General features: G+C 36.4%; 1 protein-coding gene across 1 annotated transcript in view; it reads left to right on the top strand.

Annotated features, from left to right (window-relative positions):
- Positions 1 to 8,204: 8,204 nt before the first annotated feature.
- Positions 8,205 to 15,017, top strand: part of LOC145666676 (adipokinetic hormone/corazonin-related peptide receptor variant I-like) — a 648,921-nt gene continuing 642,108 nt past the window's right edge. The window contains exon 1 of the mRNA XM_081734151.1: positions 8,205 to 8,250. Within this exon, the coding sequence (XP_081590277.1) occupies positions 8,233 to 8,250 (18 nt within the window). The 5' untranslated portion in view covers positions 8,205 to 8,232. The remainder of the gene's footprint in view (positions 8,251 to 15,017) is intronic.

Here is a 15,017-nt window from a genome sequence, read left to right as displayed (position 1 = left end):
AATAAATAAACAAATCAAAAACTAAAACAAATTCGCAATATATCAGTAACTTGATATTTATGATATTCTTGGAAGGAATGTACAAGCTTGGAATTACAGTATAGGAGTTTATTTGATACATAGGATTTTGAGATGGCAGAGGTATCTTAGGTAAATCTTGATTTTTTTTAGTAAAGGAAAGGTTTCATTAACCACTGAAGAATAATACAGTTATTAATATTAGAATCTCCTTAGTTTACGTTCACCGGTTTGCTAGTGTGTTACTAGCAACACATGGTATGTAATATATAATAGAAAGATCACCATATAGCGCTGTTCGTACTGAACCCCCATGAATGTTCTATGTCTTAAACCTACTTTACATGAGTTGACTATTGACTGTTCTTTACTTATTGTTATTTTACTATTACCTATTTGAATCACAAGTGTAACAACACACATTTGTCTTTGGCTTCGCATGGTTAATTTCACGGTAACATTTCACATATAACCCAACATAAAATGTTCAAGAATACTCATTCGTTCCTTAAATGCTTGGGAGAGAAGAACATGCATCAGGTATTATTAAATTCCGTAATTGTAAAGTGCATTCAGAAAGTATTTTATTTCTTCCTTCATAATAGTTTGTATAAAAACGTTGCAGAGTAAACAATGCTTCGTACATCTTCTGTGGATTTCCTCCCAACTTTCAACAAAAATATGATAATCTTTTTTCTGTGAAAAGCAGAAAAAAATACTTCCAACTCCATCGAGAAAAGCACGCGTTAGCACAGATTTCCTATTTCCTCTTCTTCCATAGAGGTGGGCAACAGTGGTCTTCATTCACAGTAAAAATGTAATTATATTGTACATATGAACAGACGTTTAAATGGTTGTTCTGTGGGGCAGCAGGCAGGCGCCTCGTAGTATTTTTCTTCGTATTAATTGGGAATACTCTTGATGCTGTGACTGCATTATACTACCGTTATTGTGTTTATTTTACCCGGTTAACGTAGTTTCTAATGTATATTTTTTAAAAACTTTCCACCTTAGATCTGTTTTCTCGTTCCATTATACGTAATAGTGTAATGGGATATATATAGTGTAATGGGATGAAAAAGCAGAAAAAAGATTTAAAGATAGAGTTGAGAAATTACGGTATATACATGATAAATCCTATCTTCCTGGTTACTTGAACGCCCTCTTTTATTTTAAGATTCATTATTCAATGAAAAATGAAGTTCAATTTTCAATGGAGTAGTATTATAATGGAAATTATGTTGCTTTCTTTGTGTGGGAATCTTTCTTCATAGTATAATGATGAAAGAAAAGCCGATAATGGATATCCGCATACAATTTCTCTTGTGTATGAAAATAAACTGTTAAAAAATAAGAGAGAATTAAGTATATATATTTATCTCTCTACTTCCAGAAAAAAAATATTTACAAAGTTTACTGTTCTGAAAGAAGAAAAGATGGAACAAATATATAATTTTATAACTTAGATTTTGTTGTAATTATAAATTCGAGTTTGAGTTTATTTATATTTGTTTGTACTGTAAATAAGGTTTGAATGAACATGCTGCAAATCATATGTTACCCTTTTGAACTATTATTTAATTTTTTGTAGTTGATACAGCTGTATTTCTTTTTTAAACAGACGTATTGTTCGTCATGGCGTTTGTTTATATACATACAAGCAGTTCGTTAACCATGATGATTTGTCATATAAGTGAAAATATTTATTTAGTATTGAAATTGAAATGTATCTGAATTCCTGCATCATTATGTTCCATAATTTCACACAATCTTTCCTATTTCTCTTTCAAGAGGAAAGCGGTTCAGTGATAAAACATTCGTAGTGAAATAAAACTGGGAATTTATCAAATGCCTGTCTATTGATAACCTATTTGATTTTGGATTTAGATAGCGCTGAAAAATAAATGAATATCTATGATATTTTTTCTTTAATTTATTCTTTGTAAGTAAGAAACATAAATCTCCGGGTATAGACAAAATTCCGGCTGAGTTAATTTTATCTGGAGGCGAAAAATTGTGGAACAAGATACACAAACTCATTCTTCTTATCTGGAACAAGGATTGCTACAAGAGTGGGAAGAATCAATCATTGTTCCAATTCACAAGAAAGGCCACAAAACTGACTGTAATAATTATCGAGGAATTTCTCTTCTGTCAACGTCCTATAAAATCCTTTCAAACATTCTATTAGCAAGACTATGCAGATGAAATTATTGAAGATTATCAGTGCGGATTTAGACGAAATTGATCAACTATCTACCAAATATTTACCATTCAACAAATATTCGAATAGATGTGGGAACACATTACCCCATACTTCAACTATTAACTGAGTTTAGAAAGGCTTATGACTCGGTTGGGAGAGAAACATTGTACAACATTTTTAGAGAATTTGGAATACCGAAAAAACTGGTTAGATTAATTAAGATATGTTTGAATGAATCCCAAAGTAAAGTCCAGGTAGGAACATTTTTTTCCACGAGCTTTCATGTCGAGAATTTCCTGAAGCAAGGAGATACATTGTCTTCATTATTATTAAACTTTGTTCTCGAATACGCAATAAGGAAAATCAAAGATAGCAACCAGGGCCTGGAGTTGAATGGTATTCACCAGATTATGGCGTATGGTGATGATGTAAATAGGGGAGGAAAGAGATGCAGAGATCTTATTAAACGCTTGCACGGATATGGGTTTAGAAGTAAATGCAGAAAAGACTAAATACATGAAAGTTCGTCGGGATCGTAATACGGCAAATTATGGATGAGTTAAAATAGCAAATAATACTTTTGGTAAATGGATACTTTCAAATATTTAGGATCAATATTAACAGAAGAAAACCATATTTATGAAGAAATTGCTAAAAGCAGGGAACTCGTATTATTATTCAGTTCAAAATCTCTTGTCGTCGCGAATTCTGTCGAGGAATTTGCAGCTCAAAATATATAAAACGATAATCATGACTGTTCTTCTGTATGGCTGCGAAACATGGTCGCATACTCTAAGGGAAGAAAGTAGACTGAGAATATTTGAGAACACGATGCTGAAACGAATACTCGGTCCCAAGAGGAACGGGAATTGGGAATTGCGGAAAATTCATAACAAGGAAGTATATAATTTATACGGTTTACCAAACATTGTTAGGGTCATCAAATCTAGGAGGCTCATGTAGCCAGAATGGAAGAAAGTAATGACACTTTTAAAGTCTTAACTGGAAGAAGAATCGGAAAATGACCATTAGGGAGACCTAGGCGCACATGGAAGGACAATATTAAGATAGATTTTGCAAAAATAGGAATGAAAAGTAGAAACTGGATCCAGTTGGCTAAGGACAGAAGTCAGTGGAGAACTTTCGTGAACGTGTCATTGAACGTCCGGGTTCCATAGGCCATAGAGAGAGAGAGAGGGAGAGAGATTCTTTGTAACTTGAATTCCTGGAATACCAAACAATTAAATAATATGGTGCAAATTATTGTTACTGAGAAAAAAAAAGAAAACTCTACTTGCAAAGTTGTTTTTATTGTGTTATAATAAAACATTTGTAAAAGTTTGGTAGATTTCCTAAATTCATCATATATCCAGTTGTAAGATCATTATATACATTGGAATATATATATCAGTCAGACTCTGTGCAACTTGTATTGGAGATACGTGTTAATCATTCTCCTAAACAAGAACTTGTTTGTTTAATCAACGCTAAAACAAATTGTAAAATGTGTTGTATGAAATGAGATATTTCACCATCCAATATTGTATCGATCTTTTCTTGTCTGTGTGTTTGTGGTACACTCTGTCTTGAAAAATGCGTAATCGTATTTCATTTCTATTATCAATTGGTTGTTTATGCTTTCACATAATACTATATTTAGTGGAATATCTTACTCTTAGTAAAAAAAATAGAGTGTGTTCGCTATTATTTTGATTTGTAAAACGAGACAACTGAACAGAGACATCCAAGTTACATGAAGTGAATACCCAAGTGGCGATTCGATATAACACCTTCAAGTACACGCATTAAAACTGTTATGCCATTTGGCATAAACATGCCATTTGGCACCACCCTGTCTGAGAACCGAAGAAAGCCTAGGTAATAATTGAAAATGACAGTTTCAACACAATAAGATAGATAAAATTTTTTTAAAAAAAGTCCGCTTTTTAAAAATGAAAATCCAGGCATTTCTGGAAGAAAGTCTATCACTCGATAATGTTGATAGGCTAACTGGAGCTCGTGCTTGTCTAATACTAGTTAAAATACACCGTGTAGAGAAAGCATTTCGTTCCGTACTGTTCCAAGAGGGCATTTCCAGTTGTAAGCCTTCGCGTATTGGTAAGGAACAGATTGATCCGGCTAGTTTTGGTTAATTGTCTCTCTAATGCTGAAACCTTGCTAGACCTGAAAAAGAAAAAAGAAAACAAGATATAAAATAAACAAACAGGATCCGTGGTATTATACTTGAAATTATGACTCCCTCCTATACAACTGAGAATCATATGCTGTGTCGTTTTGAGCATTTTCCCTTTTTCAGGAAAAAGTACATGGGAACCTGGAAGCATTTCCATGTGCATGGGTAAAACTATCATCCCGTACAATCAAGCTTTCTTCATGTGTGTCACTACAAATACACTAGTTCGTGAAATTCTATAGCATAATACCAGTTATTTTACGGTATAGAAGGAGTTTGTTTCGTATGTCTGATAATTTCGGCAAATGATACGCGTAGTTGAAGGTGTAATAAATGTAGATATCTATCAGATATATGCATGTAAGTATCTCTTAAAATAGAGCTATGAACCAATTACAGTTGTAATTTTCATAATGTGTGAATTGGCAAAACTACTTGAAATTGATCAGAAAGAAGCTGTCTGCTGAGCAGGTTCACAAGAAATCCTCACTGCTATAGCACCCGTTTTTGCCATGCAGTTTGGCGTGGCATGGACCCCACAAAACACCTGAAGCATTGAGGAGCAGTATTGAGGCAGGATAGCTTCACTACGCCCCTTAATCCACGAAGATTGGTCGCAGCAGGGTTCAGAATACGTAATCTCTCACCACAGTATCTCAGACTGCTCAATGGATTTGAGATTGGGGCTTCTCGGGAACCAGGGAAACATCTTCACATCCAAGGATTGTCCACCAAACAGTCTGCCATAATTCAGGAGTGATAGGCTATACCATTATCTTGTAGGTACAGGTCGCATGCAGTGTGCTGAATGCGGACAAAGAGAAAACATAATCTTTCAGGTTCCTGTAATTTTCACTGATGAAGGAAGCTGCAAAAAGTACGGCTGGTCCCACTTCAACTCAGTTCCTATATGAGGTTACCACACTATCGGTCTTAACTGTATCTTGATGGCCAAAAGATCTCTTGCTTCATGTAGTAGACGACACACCTGTATCCGGCCAACGTCATGTACCAACTGGTACCTTGACTCATCTGCCCAGGTAACCTTTTTCATGTTCCGAGCGAGCGTACAATGGCAACCTTCCTTTGTCCATGTCAGTCGTTATTCCTTGTGACGGGTGTTGAGTAGAGGTACTCTTGTAGCACGATTACCTATGTACCTCATGTCGAGTAGGTGGTTCTGGAAGGTATAGTTGCTCACACGCAAGTTATCACTAGGGAATTGACAAGTGATCTGCTGCTATCAACGCGTAGTCGTACACCACGAAAGTTAACTCTGGTGGAGATGGTTTTGTTCGAATGCAGGTACTCACAGACACAAATACGATGGTCATAGGAAAGCCATATGGACTTCAGATATGGAGTGGCTCATACACCTGGCCGTGACCAATTCCGCTGAAGTCTCGTGTTTAACTCATCCTGTAGTGAACTGTCTGACATGCTCGCTGTTACATACCATTCGCTCTTATTACATTCACTTGGCCGAGTACAGTGCCATTTCATCAGAACTGGAGCTGTCTCTAATTCAATTGTTCTTGAATGTACAATCTGCTCTGTAATTTATATTCGAAAGAGATCCATAAGAGTTTCCTGTCTAAATTTTTAATTAAACTCTACTCGAATCTACCTACTTCTACCCACCTATATGGACTGTATCAAGGAAGCGCAATACGTAGTATAGGATATCAATTGTACTTTCTTGTCGGCTATGTTAATAACATTAAAACAATAATTCTGAATATTGATTTATATCATTCAACATAATTTCCCTACACCATGGAACTGGGAGCCATTATGGCTTAGTAGACGTAAAGAGTCAAATTCGATTCTAGTCCATATGATATTGTGTTATGAAAAACATAGTGCCAGTGTTGTTTCATGATCATTCACTTTTATTGAGTCACATATTGTGTGATCAATGCACAAGTGTATACCTATATTTCGGCCACTATGTAAATGTTGTTAAAGCCTCTTACGCATCAGTTAAATTACTTTTATTAATCTCTTTTATCCTTTGCTATAGACCTGAATAAAAAACGATATTGACCCTAGGAACACAAAGGTATTTTTGGGTTACATGGAACAACAAAGGGGGGCCTCTGTGGCCCACAGCATAAAGGCATTATTTCTCACGGAAAATAATTTACCTTGTCTGATATGAACTTGGGATGTGAAAGACATCATATATTTTTATTCTTTATTATTAATTTGTTTCTAAGTACAGTGTTGCCAAATGTATGTGTGTAATCGTTTAAGTTACCGTTTTTTATTTATGTCAGTAACTATGACCTATTTATTTTATTTGTTTGTGTATAAAAACTGTCAAACAGATCAATAGTGACTTAGTAAATTGTAGTATTTGTACAAAGTCGGCTTCTAAAATCATTTTGGTTGTAGGGCAGTAAAGTGGGTTAAAATGGGGAAGAGTGGAATATACTCCCGTATTACAATGAATTCAGGATTAATCTTGTATAATTCCATCCCGGTTATCCTTGGGATGGCGAAATTCTTTCAAATTTTGTTTCCGTGAAAAGATAGACAGTGTGAGGGACATTCATTAGACACTATACGGGATTGCACCAGAGAAGCAGTGTTGCCAACTCAACATAAGTTGCAATTTTTATAGTAGGTCAAGTTTTTGCACCTATGGAATAAACATGTAAAATGTAAGCAAACAAGCTTCGACCTATCTGTCAGTTTTGTAAAGTAACACCACTACAACATCATGCACATTACAGGGTATTCATTGCAGGGAACCTACCACTGATTCCATTTGTTCCATTTGCTTTATGAAATAAAATGTTCAAAACACTGTCTTTTGCATCCAAATCTGAGAGTCATTTTCACCTTGCTATATTCGAGCTCACTACCTTCTATGTCAGATTCATTTAAAAGTTCTTTAAGATCTTTCTCAATTGAACTTTGGCGAAGAGCACGATTTGGTATTGTTCCAATCCTGCTGCAGATTCACACATACAGTCACAGTCACAGAATAACGAACTGAAAATTTTCTATGAAATATGCGTCTTCAGTCAGTGTTACAGGCTGCTGCTTGTAGATTCTATGATTAAAAATACTTGATAACACCATAGGTGCAGCAGCATAGTTCTTTCCAAACACTATTGAAACTTGATGCTCTCTCTATTTATACATACCTACATACATATATATATATATATATATATATATATATATATATATATATATATATATATATATATATATATATATATATATATATATATATATATATTTGTGTGGTTTGGAAAAGTCAAGATTGCTAATATAACTCCAACTGACCAAAGCACTGGATATATTTTAAGATTTTATATTTGTGTTACAGTTTCGGCTATGTAACACGAATATATAATCTTAAAATATATACATTGCTTTGGTCAGTAGGAGTTTTATTAGCTCTAAAGCCCACAGCACTTTCTTTATTAGTAAATAGAGAAAACAAAACACTAAAAACTAAGCAAGTACGTTTTATGATGAATGGAGTCAAGTTTGACAATATCAATTTTTTAAGATTTTTTATGCAATTAGAAATGTTACAAAATGTAACAAAATTAATTTGTGGGCCTCCGAGCCCCCCTTTTTTTGGTGTTCCTAGGGTTGATTATCTTGTTATCATTCTTCTTCAATTAGCATATACCAGTACAGGACTTAAACATGAAGTATTAAAGGTAACGGGAATTTCATTACATTTAAGACCATTTGTAATAACTAGTATTTTAATTATTTATCAGCCATTTTAAACCTATTTATATTTATTTGCAGGTAAGAATCAAGCAGAGTACCTCTTTTCAAGAACATGTATGCCGAAGTGAAGGTAAGTGCATGAATCTTTCAATATTAAGTAGTGGGGTGTATTGTGTAATCCCGTGTGCATTTCTTGTTAAAATTTAACTAACACTTGATTTTTATTCTTTCGGTGATGCTTTAAAAGTCTGACACGTTTTCCATTTTTTCGTTCATCTGAATCCAATATGGCGGCTATCAAAGATGGCCGCCTTCGAAAATGCACAGCGTTGTCTTTAAAAGCTTATATCTCGCAAACTAATTGACCAATCTTCGTGCAACCAACATTAAACGATGTAGAAAATGATGAATTTTAAAAATTGACAAGAATTATTAGTTATCAATGCAATTAATAACGTGAGAAATAATTTTACTTCAAATTTTGCACATTTTATGATGTGTTTTCTTTATATTTTTTTAAATAACAAGTAAACGGCAAATAAATGAGAACAACGTTGTGTACCTTTTAGAAGAGTAATAAATTGTCTTCAGAAAGATGAAGGGACCAGTTGATCTCCCTTGTGGCTCGAATGTAGCGCAGCATAGCTTCAAATTGTTTCATATAGTTCCTTACAAACTTAGCCATATCACTCAATTGTCCATCTTCCTCTTCCAGAATGCTTCCAAATTTTTCCTCCTGAATAGTGCACATAACATTATGTTCTTCTCTAATTTCCTGTGCGCATGTTGGATCAGAAGATAACGCAGTAATAAGCTGGTCCAAGGCTGGATATATTTCTGTCTTCTTGTCTGGATATTTTTGACATATGGAATCCAGATATAGGAAATAGAGAGCGAGCATCATAGACGCGTGTGATTCTATTCCTCTGCATAAATGTTTTCCCTGAATAATTTGACGGACGGTACTGCGGCTGTAAATTCCAGCAGCAACCCAACAGTCATCAAGCCCAGTACCTTCAATATAGGATCCTAGAGAACGCAAGCATGCCAAGACAGTGTGGTGTTCACCCAAACGCAGTACGAGTTTTCCTCTCATATCCTCGCGGGCCATGAGTTTCTGTGCTTTCTCGTACAAAGGCATATCAACGGTTACAACGCATGGCGAATTGAAGCTCATAACTAAATCATAGATGCGTCGGGGCGCATTCATCAGGGCTATAAATAGTGCTGAATATTCTGTGGGTGGAATTCTTAAAATGGGTGCAATAACGGAAACGTTGGTTTTGTTAACTGGTTCGGACAGAAAAGCGTTATACAATGTCCAAGGAATCATGAACTTCGAAACAGGTTTTGACCCACTACGTTCATTTTCTTCTTGTGAATCACATGTGCTTGAATTTGCTATGCATGCACATGATGACATAATCCACACAATGTCCTTGTCATTGCACATCTGTAGTTCGTCACTTGACTTAGAAATACAATAATCTTTGTGAGTCTGTGGCTGAGGAACTGGAGCTGAAAACTGACGAATACACACACTTGGAACAAGTTTTTCGTGACTGATCTTACCTTCAGGATTGAAGCACAACTTCTGAACCATCGTTACTTCATTGGAATACTGCTTTTGATACATTACGGTGCAAGTTCCGTGTAAAGTGTCTTTTCCTGTGGTTGTATCTTCATTAAAGTCGATGTTATCAATAGCAAACTACACTGGTTTCTCTTTAACTGTGAATGGACGTATATGAACATTATCATACTGTCTCACTTCTGTCTGCATTGCATGGGCAAATCTAACTTCAATGCCGTCTATTTTCTTATAATTAACTCCAATTCCATAGTTCTCGAATGCATTTACAAGCTGCTTTCTTTTTGTTTTATGATGAATCAGTAGCGGAAGCCCAATGGTTAATGGTGTATCAGTTTGTCGGAAATTACTATAGTCATGTTTTGGTTGATAGTTAATTTGACTGTCAAATCTACAGCTAGCGACAGCCAATTAGCATAAGTTGTTCACGGCTTTATTAACTTCATCAACTCGTTGTGTTGACTGCATCTTTGACTTACAGCCTTGTATCAGCCAACGCATGAACTGTTGGAGGATTGGCGGAGAGCTATACCCATCAAAAGATCCATCAAATTTCCAGTGTTCACTGGCAAGGATTTCGTCACGAATTATTTGTGATGCTTTGAGTACTGCAGTTGCGTCAGCATGAGAAATGTTTTCGAAGCTATGAACGGCCTTTCCAATCGTCTTGGAGGTACAGAGATTCTCAGGAGCGTTCATTTGTGGTGGACGGACAAAGTTCACATTTGGTAACTTCTGTATTTGTGATTTCAGATAACGCTTATAGCTGCCATCAACTATCTTTCCACTTTTCTCAGAGAGAAGATTAAGATAAGTTGTATTGACATCCCGCGTACTTATTATAGCATCTTTATCCCGATAAAATTGTGCATTGCAAGATATTTAGTAATTCGATGTCAGCCAAAACGTCTGCCGAAGATGTTAACAATCCAGTTTCATGTGGTTCTGATAAAGATTTTCTTCTTTCAGCATATACCAAGCATTTTAAATGGTATTTCATGTCATATGCAATTGCGTCACCGGGTTCGTTCAACAAGGCGAGAAGGCGGCTCTTCAATTCATCAGAACTATTTTCAACAACGTTCTTAATTTTTTGCCCCATGGACAACGTCTGCACTAAATGAAGTTCACCCCCAACGTCTTGACAAAATATGCAACCGTAGGCACTATGGATCCATATTTTAAAGCCTCCTCATACCTCCGCTTCGATTTATCATAGTGTCCTTTGTGAACTAAACTAGAGTAGCAGACTTTGTGGAATAATGCTGCCTTTTCCTGCAGATGCTCAGGAGAGAACGGTTTAAGAAGAGATGCGACCGCTGAATACTGAAGACCACCAAATTTGCTTCTGTCCACTGCAATTGTTATTAGCTTTTCTAGTGATTCAAGAGATGGATTTCGAGTTACGTCTCTTCTTTTCTGATCCTGGTACACGACACAGAGGTTATAATTAAGTCCTTTCGGATTTGGTGATTCCATCTTGTAAGTTAATTACGCAGTTTCATTTCTGAAAATACAAGAAAGAATTGAGGAAACACTTGAAACGAAGAGTAAGTCACAAGAGGATTAAGGTAACGTAAAGCAAGTGATAAGATACAATACTAACGTTGCAATTGAAATTCGGCAAGTAGCCGCACAGTTTCCCCTGCTAACTATGAGTAGTTTCACTTTCCGCCAACTTATATACTTTGTCTGAGTATTAGAAAGTTCTAGAAACTTCCATTCAATTTTAATGGAACTATCTAAAACCCCATTGAATTCTAATGGAAAGTTGTAGAATGTTCGAGAAAGTTCTAGAACATTCTATAATTTTCAAGAAAGTTCTAAAATGTTCTCGAATTTTCGGGTAAGTTCTAGAAAGTTCTGTAATGCTAGAAAAAGTACAGAAAGTTCTAGAACATTTTAATAAAATGCCATGAAAGACTCTAGAGCCTCCTAGAACTTTCCATTAAAATTTTATGGCTATTTCTGGAACTTTCTAGAAGTTTTGCATAAATGGTGATATTGAGGTGCGCTAATAGGGTTGTCTGTCAGGGTATAGCATGCGATATATCAAACTACTTGTCTTGGAGAGTAGATCACAGATTCGTGGTTAGTTTTTCTATAGGTCTCGGTCTCCCTCTGCTCATGTGGAAAAATCAAAAATATAAAAAATGAAATCTATAAGTATTACGTCCCACGGTTATGCCGGTTAGGCTAAAGGAGACGGTGATGATGAGTGCTGAATGAAATGGTGGAATGAAGAGAGTGGGAGGAAACGGGAGAACCCCGAGAAAACCCACACACACGGTGTTTGTCCACCACAAAGTTCACTTGGTGGGGGCTGGGATCGAACCCGGGACCCCAAGCACCAGAGGTGAACGCTCTACCACTGAGCCACCGCGGCCCTCTGGAAAAATCAAGCAAAAAAAGAAAATATTAATTTGTTATAATTTCGTTGTTTCTTAACCAAAATGAATGATATACATGCAAATTTAAAGACAATTTATTACTCTTTTAAAAGGTACACAACGTTGTTCTCAATTATTTGCCGTTTACTTGTTATTTTTAAAAAATATAAAGAAAACACATAATAAAATGTGCAAAATTTGAAATAAAATTATTTATCACGTTATTAATTGCATTGACAAATAATAATTCTTGTCAAGTTTTAAAACTTAATTATTTTGCTGCATGAAGATTGGTCAATTAGTTTGGGAGAAATAGGCTTTTAAAGGCAGTGCTGTGCATTCGCGAAGGTGGCCATCTTTGATAGCCACCATATTGGATTCGGATGTACGAAAACATGGCAACCGTGTCAGAATTTTAAAGCATCACCGAAAGAACAAAAATCAAGTGTTAGTTCAATTTTAACAAGAAATGCACACGGATGTGTAATTTCAGACATAGCGCACCCCACTATTGTGTCGATTCTTCTTTATTTATGTAGGCACTCTTTCATTTACACAATTTAATTGTTTTAAGAGAACAACCTTATAATTTGTTTGTCCTGCAATGTCTTCTAATTTTAACCTGTTTCACAATTTTGCGAGTTGACTATTGTATATTTGATTTTCCCGGTTTTGCTTCATATTCTTATTATTAATTATTTTCGTAAGAAAATAGTCTCTTTCCTGTTCGATTTGCCTGTCCGCCACATTATTTGTAAAAGCTTCTACCAAGAGAATGAAATAAGCTATCGTTGAAGGTAATTCGGATTTCAAATCTAATATATTTCAAGGGTAACGATCCTTGCCACATTAATGCGACAGCAAATCTTAAAATGAAACTTACTATGAAAGGGAAATAAAGAAAAATCCAAGAGCTTTCAGAATATGTCCAAACTTGCTCTTCCAATGAAACATTTTAACCAGAAAAGTGTTTGGACCAGTTAAGATACTTTCCAAGAATGTTTTTTTAATGACTGACAAGTTTTGGATAAATTATACATTGTAATTTTGCCAAGAAACGCACTATTAGTTTTGAATAATACTTCTCACCCAAACGAAGAAATTGAAGACAGAGAAATAAAGGCTATGTTTCTACCTCCAAATGTTACGGGAGTCTGGCAGCCCATGGATCAAGGGGTTTTAGAGACTTTAACCGTGACGATAACACTCTATGCTTTTCTGACGTGTTGTGTCAATCAATTCCTTCCAGAAGCAAGTGGTGGGAAAGGGAGTTTCCCCTCTACTGTTTTTTCTTGCCTGTTCAATGTGGTTGTAGACTCCATCCGTGTGGCTTGGCTGTCTTTAATAAGCGGTCAGTTATCTTGTTTTCTAAATCTAAACTATTAAATTGATTTTGCTCTTATATATATATAATATTGCTCAACATACGAAAACAAAAGAATATATTCACATTAAAAACTACATACGTGTGACAGTTTCGCCAACTAACATTTTGGCTTCATCAGGTTCAAAAAATGTTTTAAAAAATAAATAGACGCCAAAAAGCGCGATAAAAACTACAATATAATTACATAACACATCAATAATAGTCTTCATTTTTAAGTCGGAGCAAACTTCTAATATTATAAAAACAACTAAGAACGTTCTACCGTTTTTTGTGGGGTCTGTGTTCAGTTGCCCCTCACACCGTGAATTGAAAGCGAATGGGCATAATTCGAAGGTCAGTTGTTGGTGCGGGTATATCCAACAGACTATTTGGTTGTAGCAGTTCAGTTACACCGTGCATTTACGTAAGGACAGAGTAAACATGGGACCGGCACAGAGCGTCAGAAAGGGCGTGTGTGCTGTACGAATTCAAACCGGATCAAATGCCGCTGCAGCGGGACGGAAGATATTCCAGACCTTTGATGAGATTGTCGTAACTACGCGGACAGTGCAGCGGTGGTTTAACGAATTTGGGGACGGTGGCGAAACACTCGAAGAAACACAACGTGCCGGAAGACCAATACATGTACAAAATGAGGACATTCGGGAAGCAATTGAGGCGAACAGCGGCCAGACATGTGAGGAACTGAGTCTACAATCCAGTGTGAGTGGAGAAACTATTCGGCAGCATTTCTACCAACTTGGGAAGCACTATAAGTTGGGTCGATGGGTCCTATATGATTTAAATCCGGACAGAAGGCAATGCGAACAGACACCTGTGTTTCTTTGGTGTCTCGTCGGAACCAGCAATTTTTGGACAGGTTGTTGACATATGATGAGAAGTGGATCCTCTACAAAGCTCCACGGTGCCGTCATCATTGGTTAGCATCCCATGAACCGGTTCCAAAACAGCCGAAACCAGCACTGCACCAGAAGAAGGTCCTCCTGTGTGTTTGGTGGACTGCTCGCAGCATCTCGCATCGGAAACTGCTACCAACTGGTCAGAGCATCGATGCAACTAGATACTTGGTGAGTCGTGTTCAAGAGAAACTCAAAACTCTGGAGCCAGCACTACTGAATCGCAAAGGAGCCCCCCTGTTACAGGACAACGCTAAGCCCCACGTGGCTAGAACGAGCCAGGACACCATTTTACGCTTTGGATGGGAAACACTGTTGCATCCGCCATAATCCCCAGACATTACACCTTCCGTTCATAATCTGTTCCATTCCTTGGACAACCACCTTAGAGGACACCAATTCAATTCCCTAGTACCTTCTTCGCTTCACAGCCCACCAAGTTCTACCGGATGAAATCCATAGCTTTTCAAAACGTTGGCATAATGTCGTCGATGCTGATGGGGACTATCTTTGATCTTCTAGGTACGTCTTAGGTAACATATCGATGTTCGAATTTGGTGGGTGAAAAAGCGACAGAACTTTCTTGGTTACCTCCAACATAGGAGAAATATATATAGCTGTAACTTGCGCCGA

Source organism: Thermobia domestica, chromosome 12 (genome assembly GCF_964235325.1).
Source record: "Thermobia domestica chromosome 12, izTheDome1.hap1.1, whole genome shotgun sequence".
NCBI lineage: Eukaryota > Metazoa > Arthropoda > Insecta > Zygentoma > Lepismatidae > Thermobia > Thermobia domestica.
The sequence above is the reverse complement of the archived record's forward strand: the minus strand, read 5'-3'. Positions and strand labels throughout refer to the sequence as shown.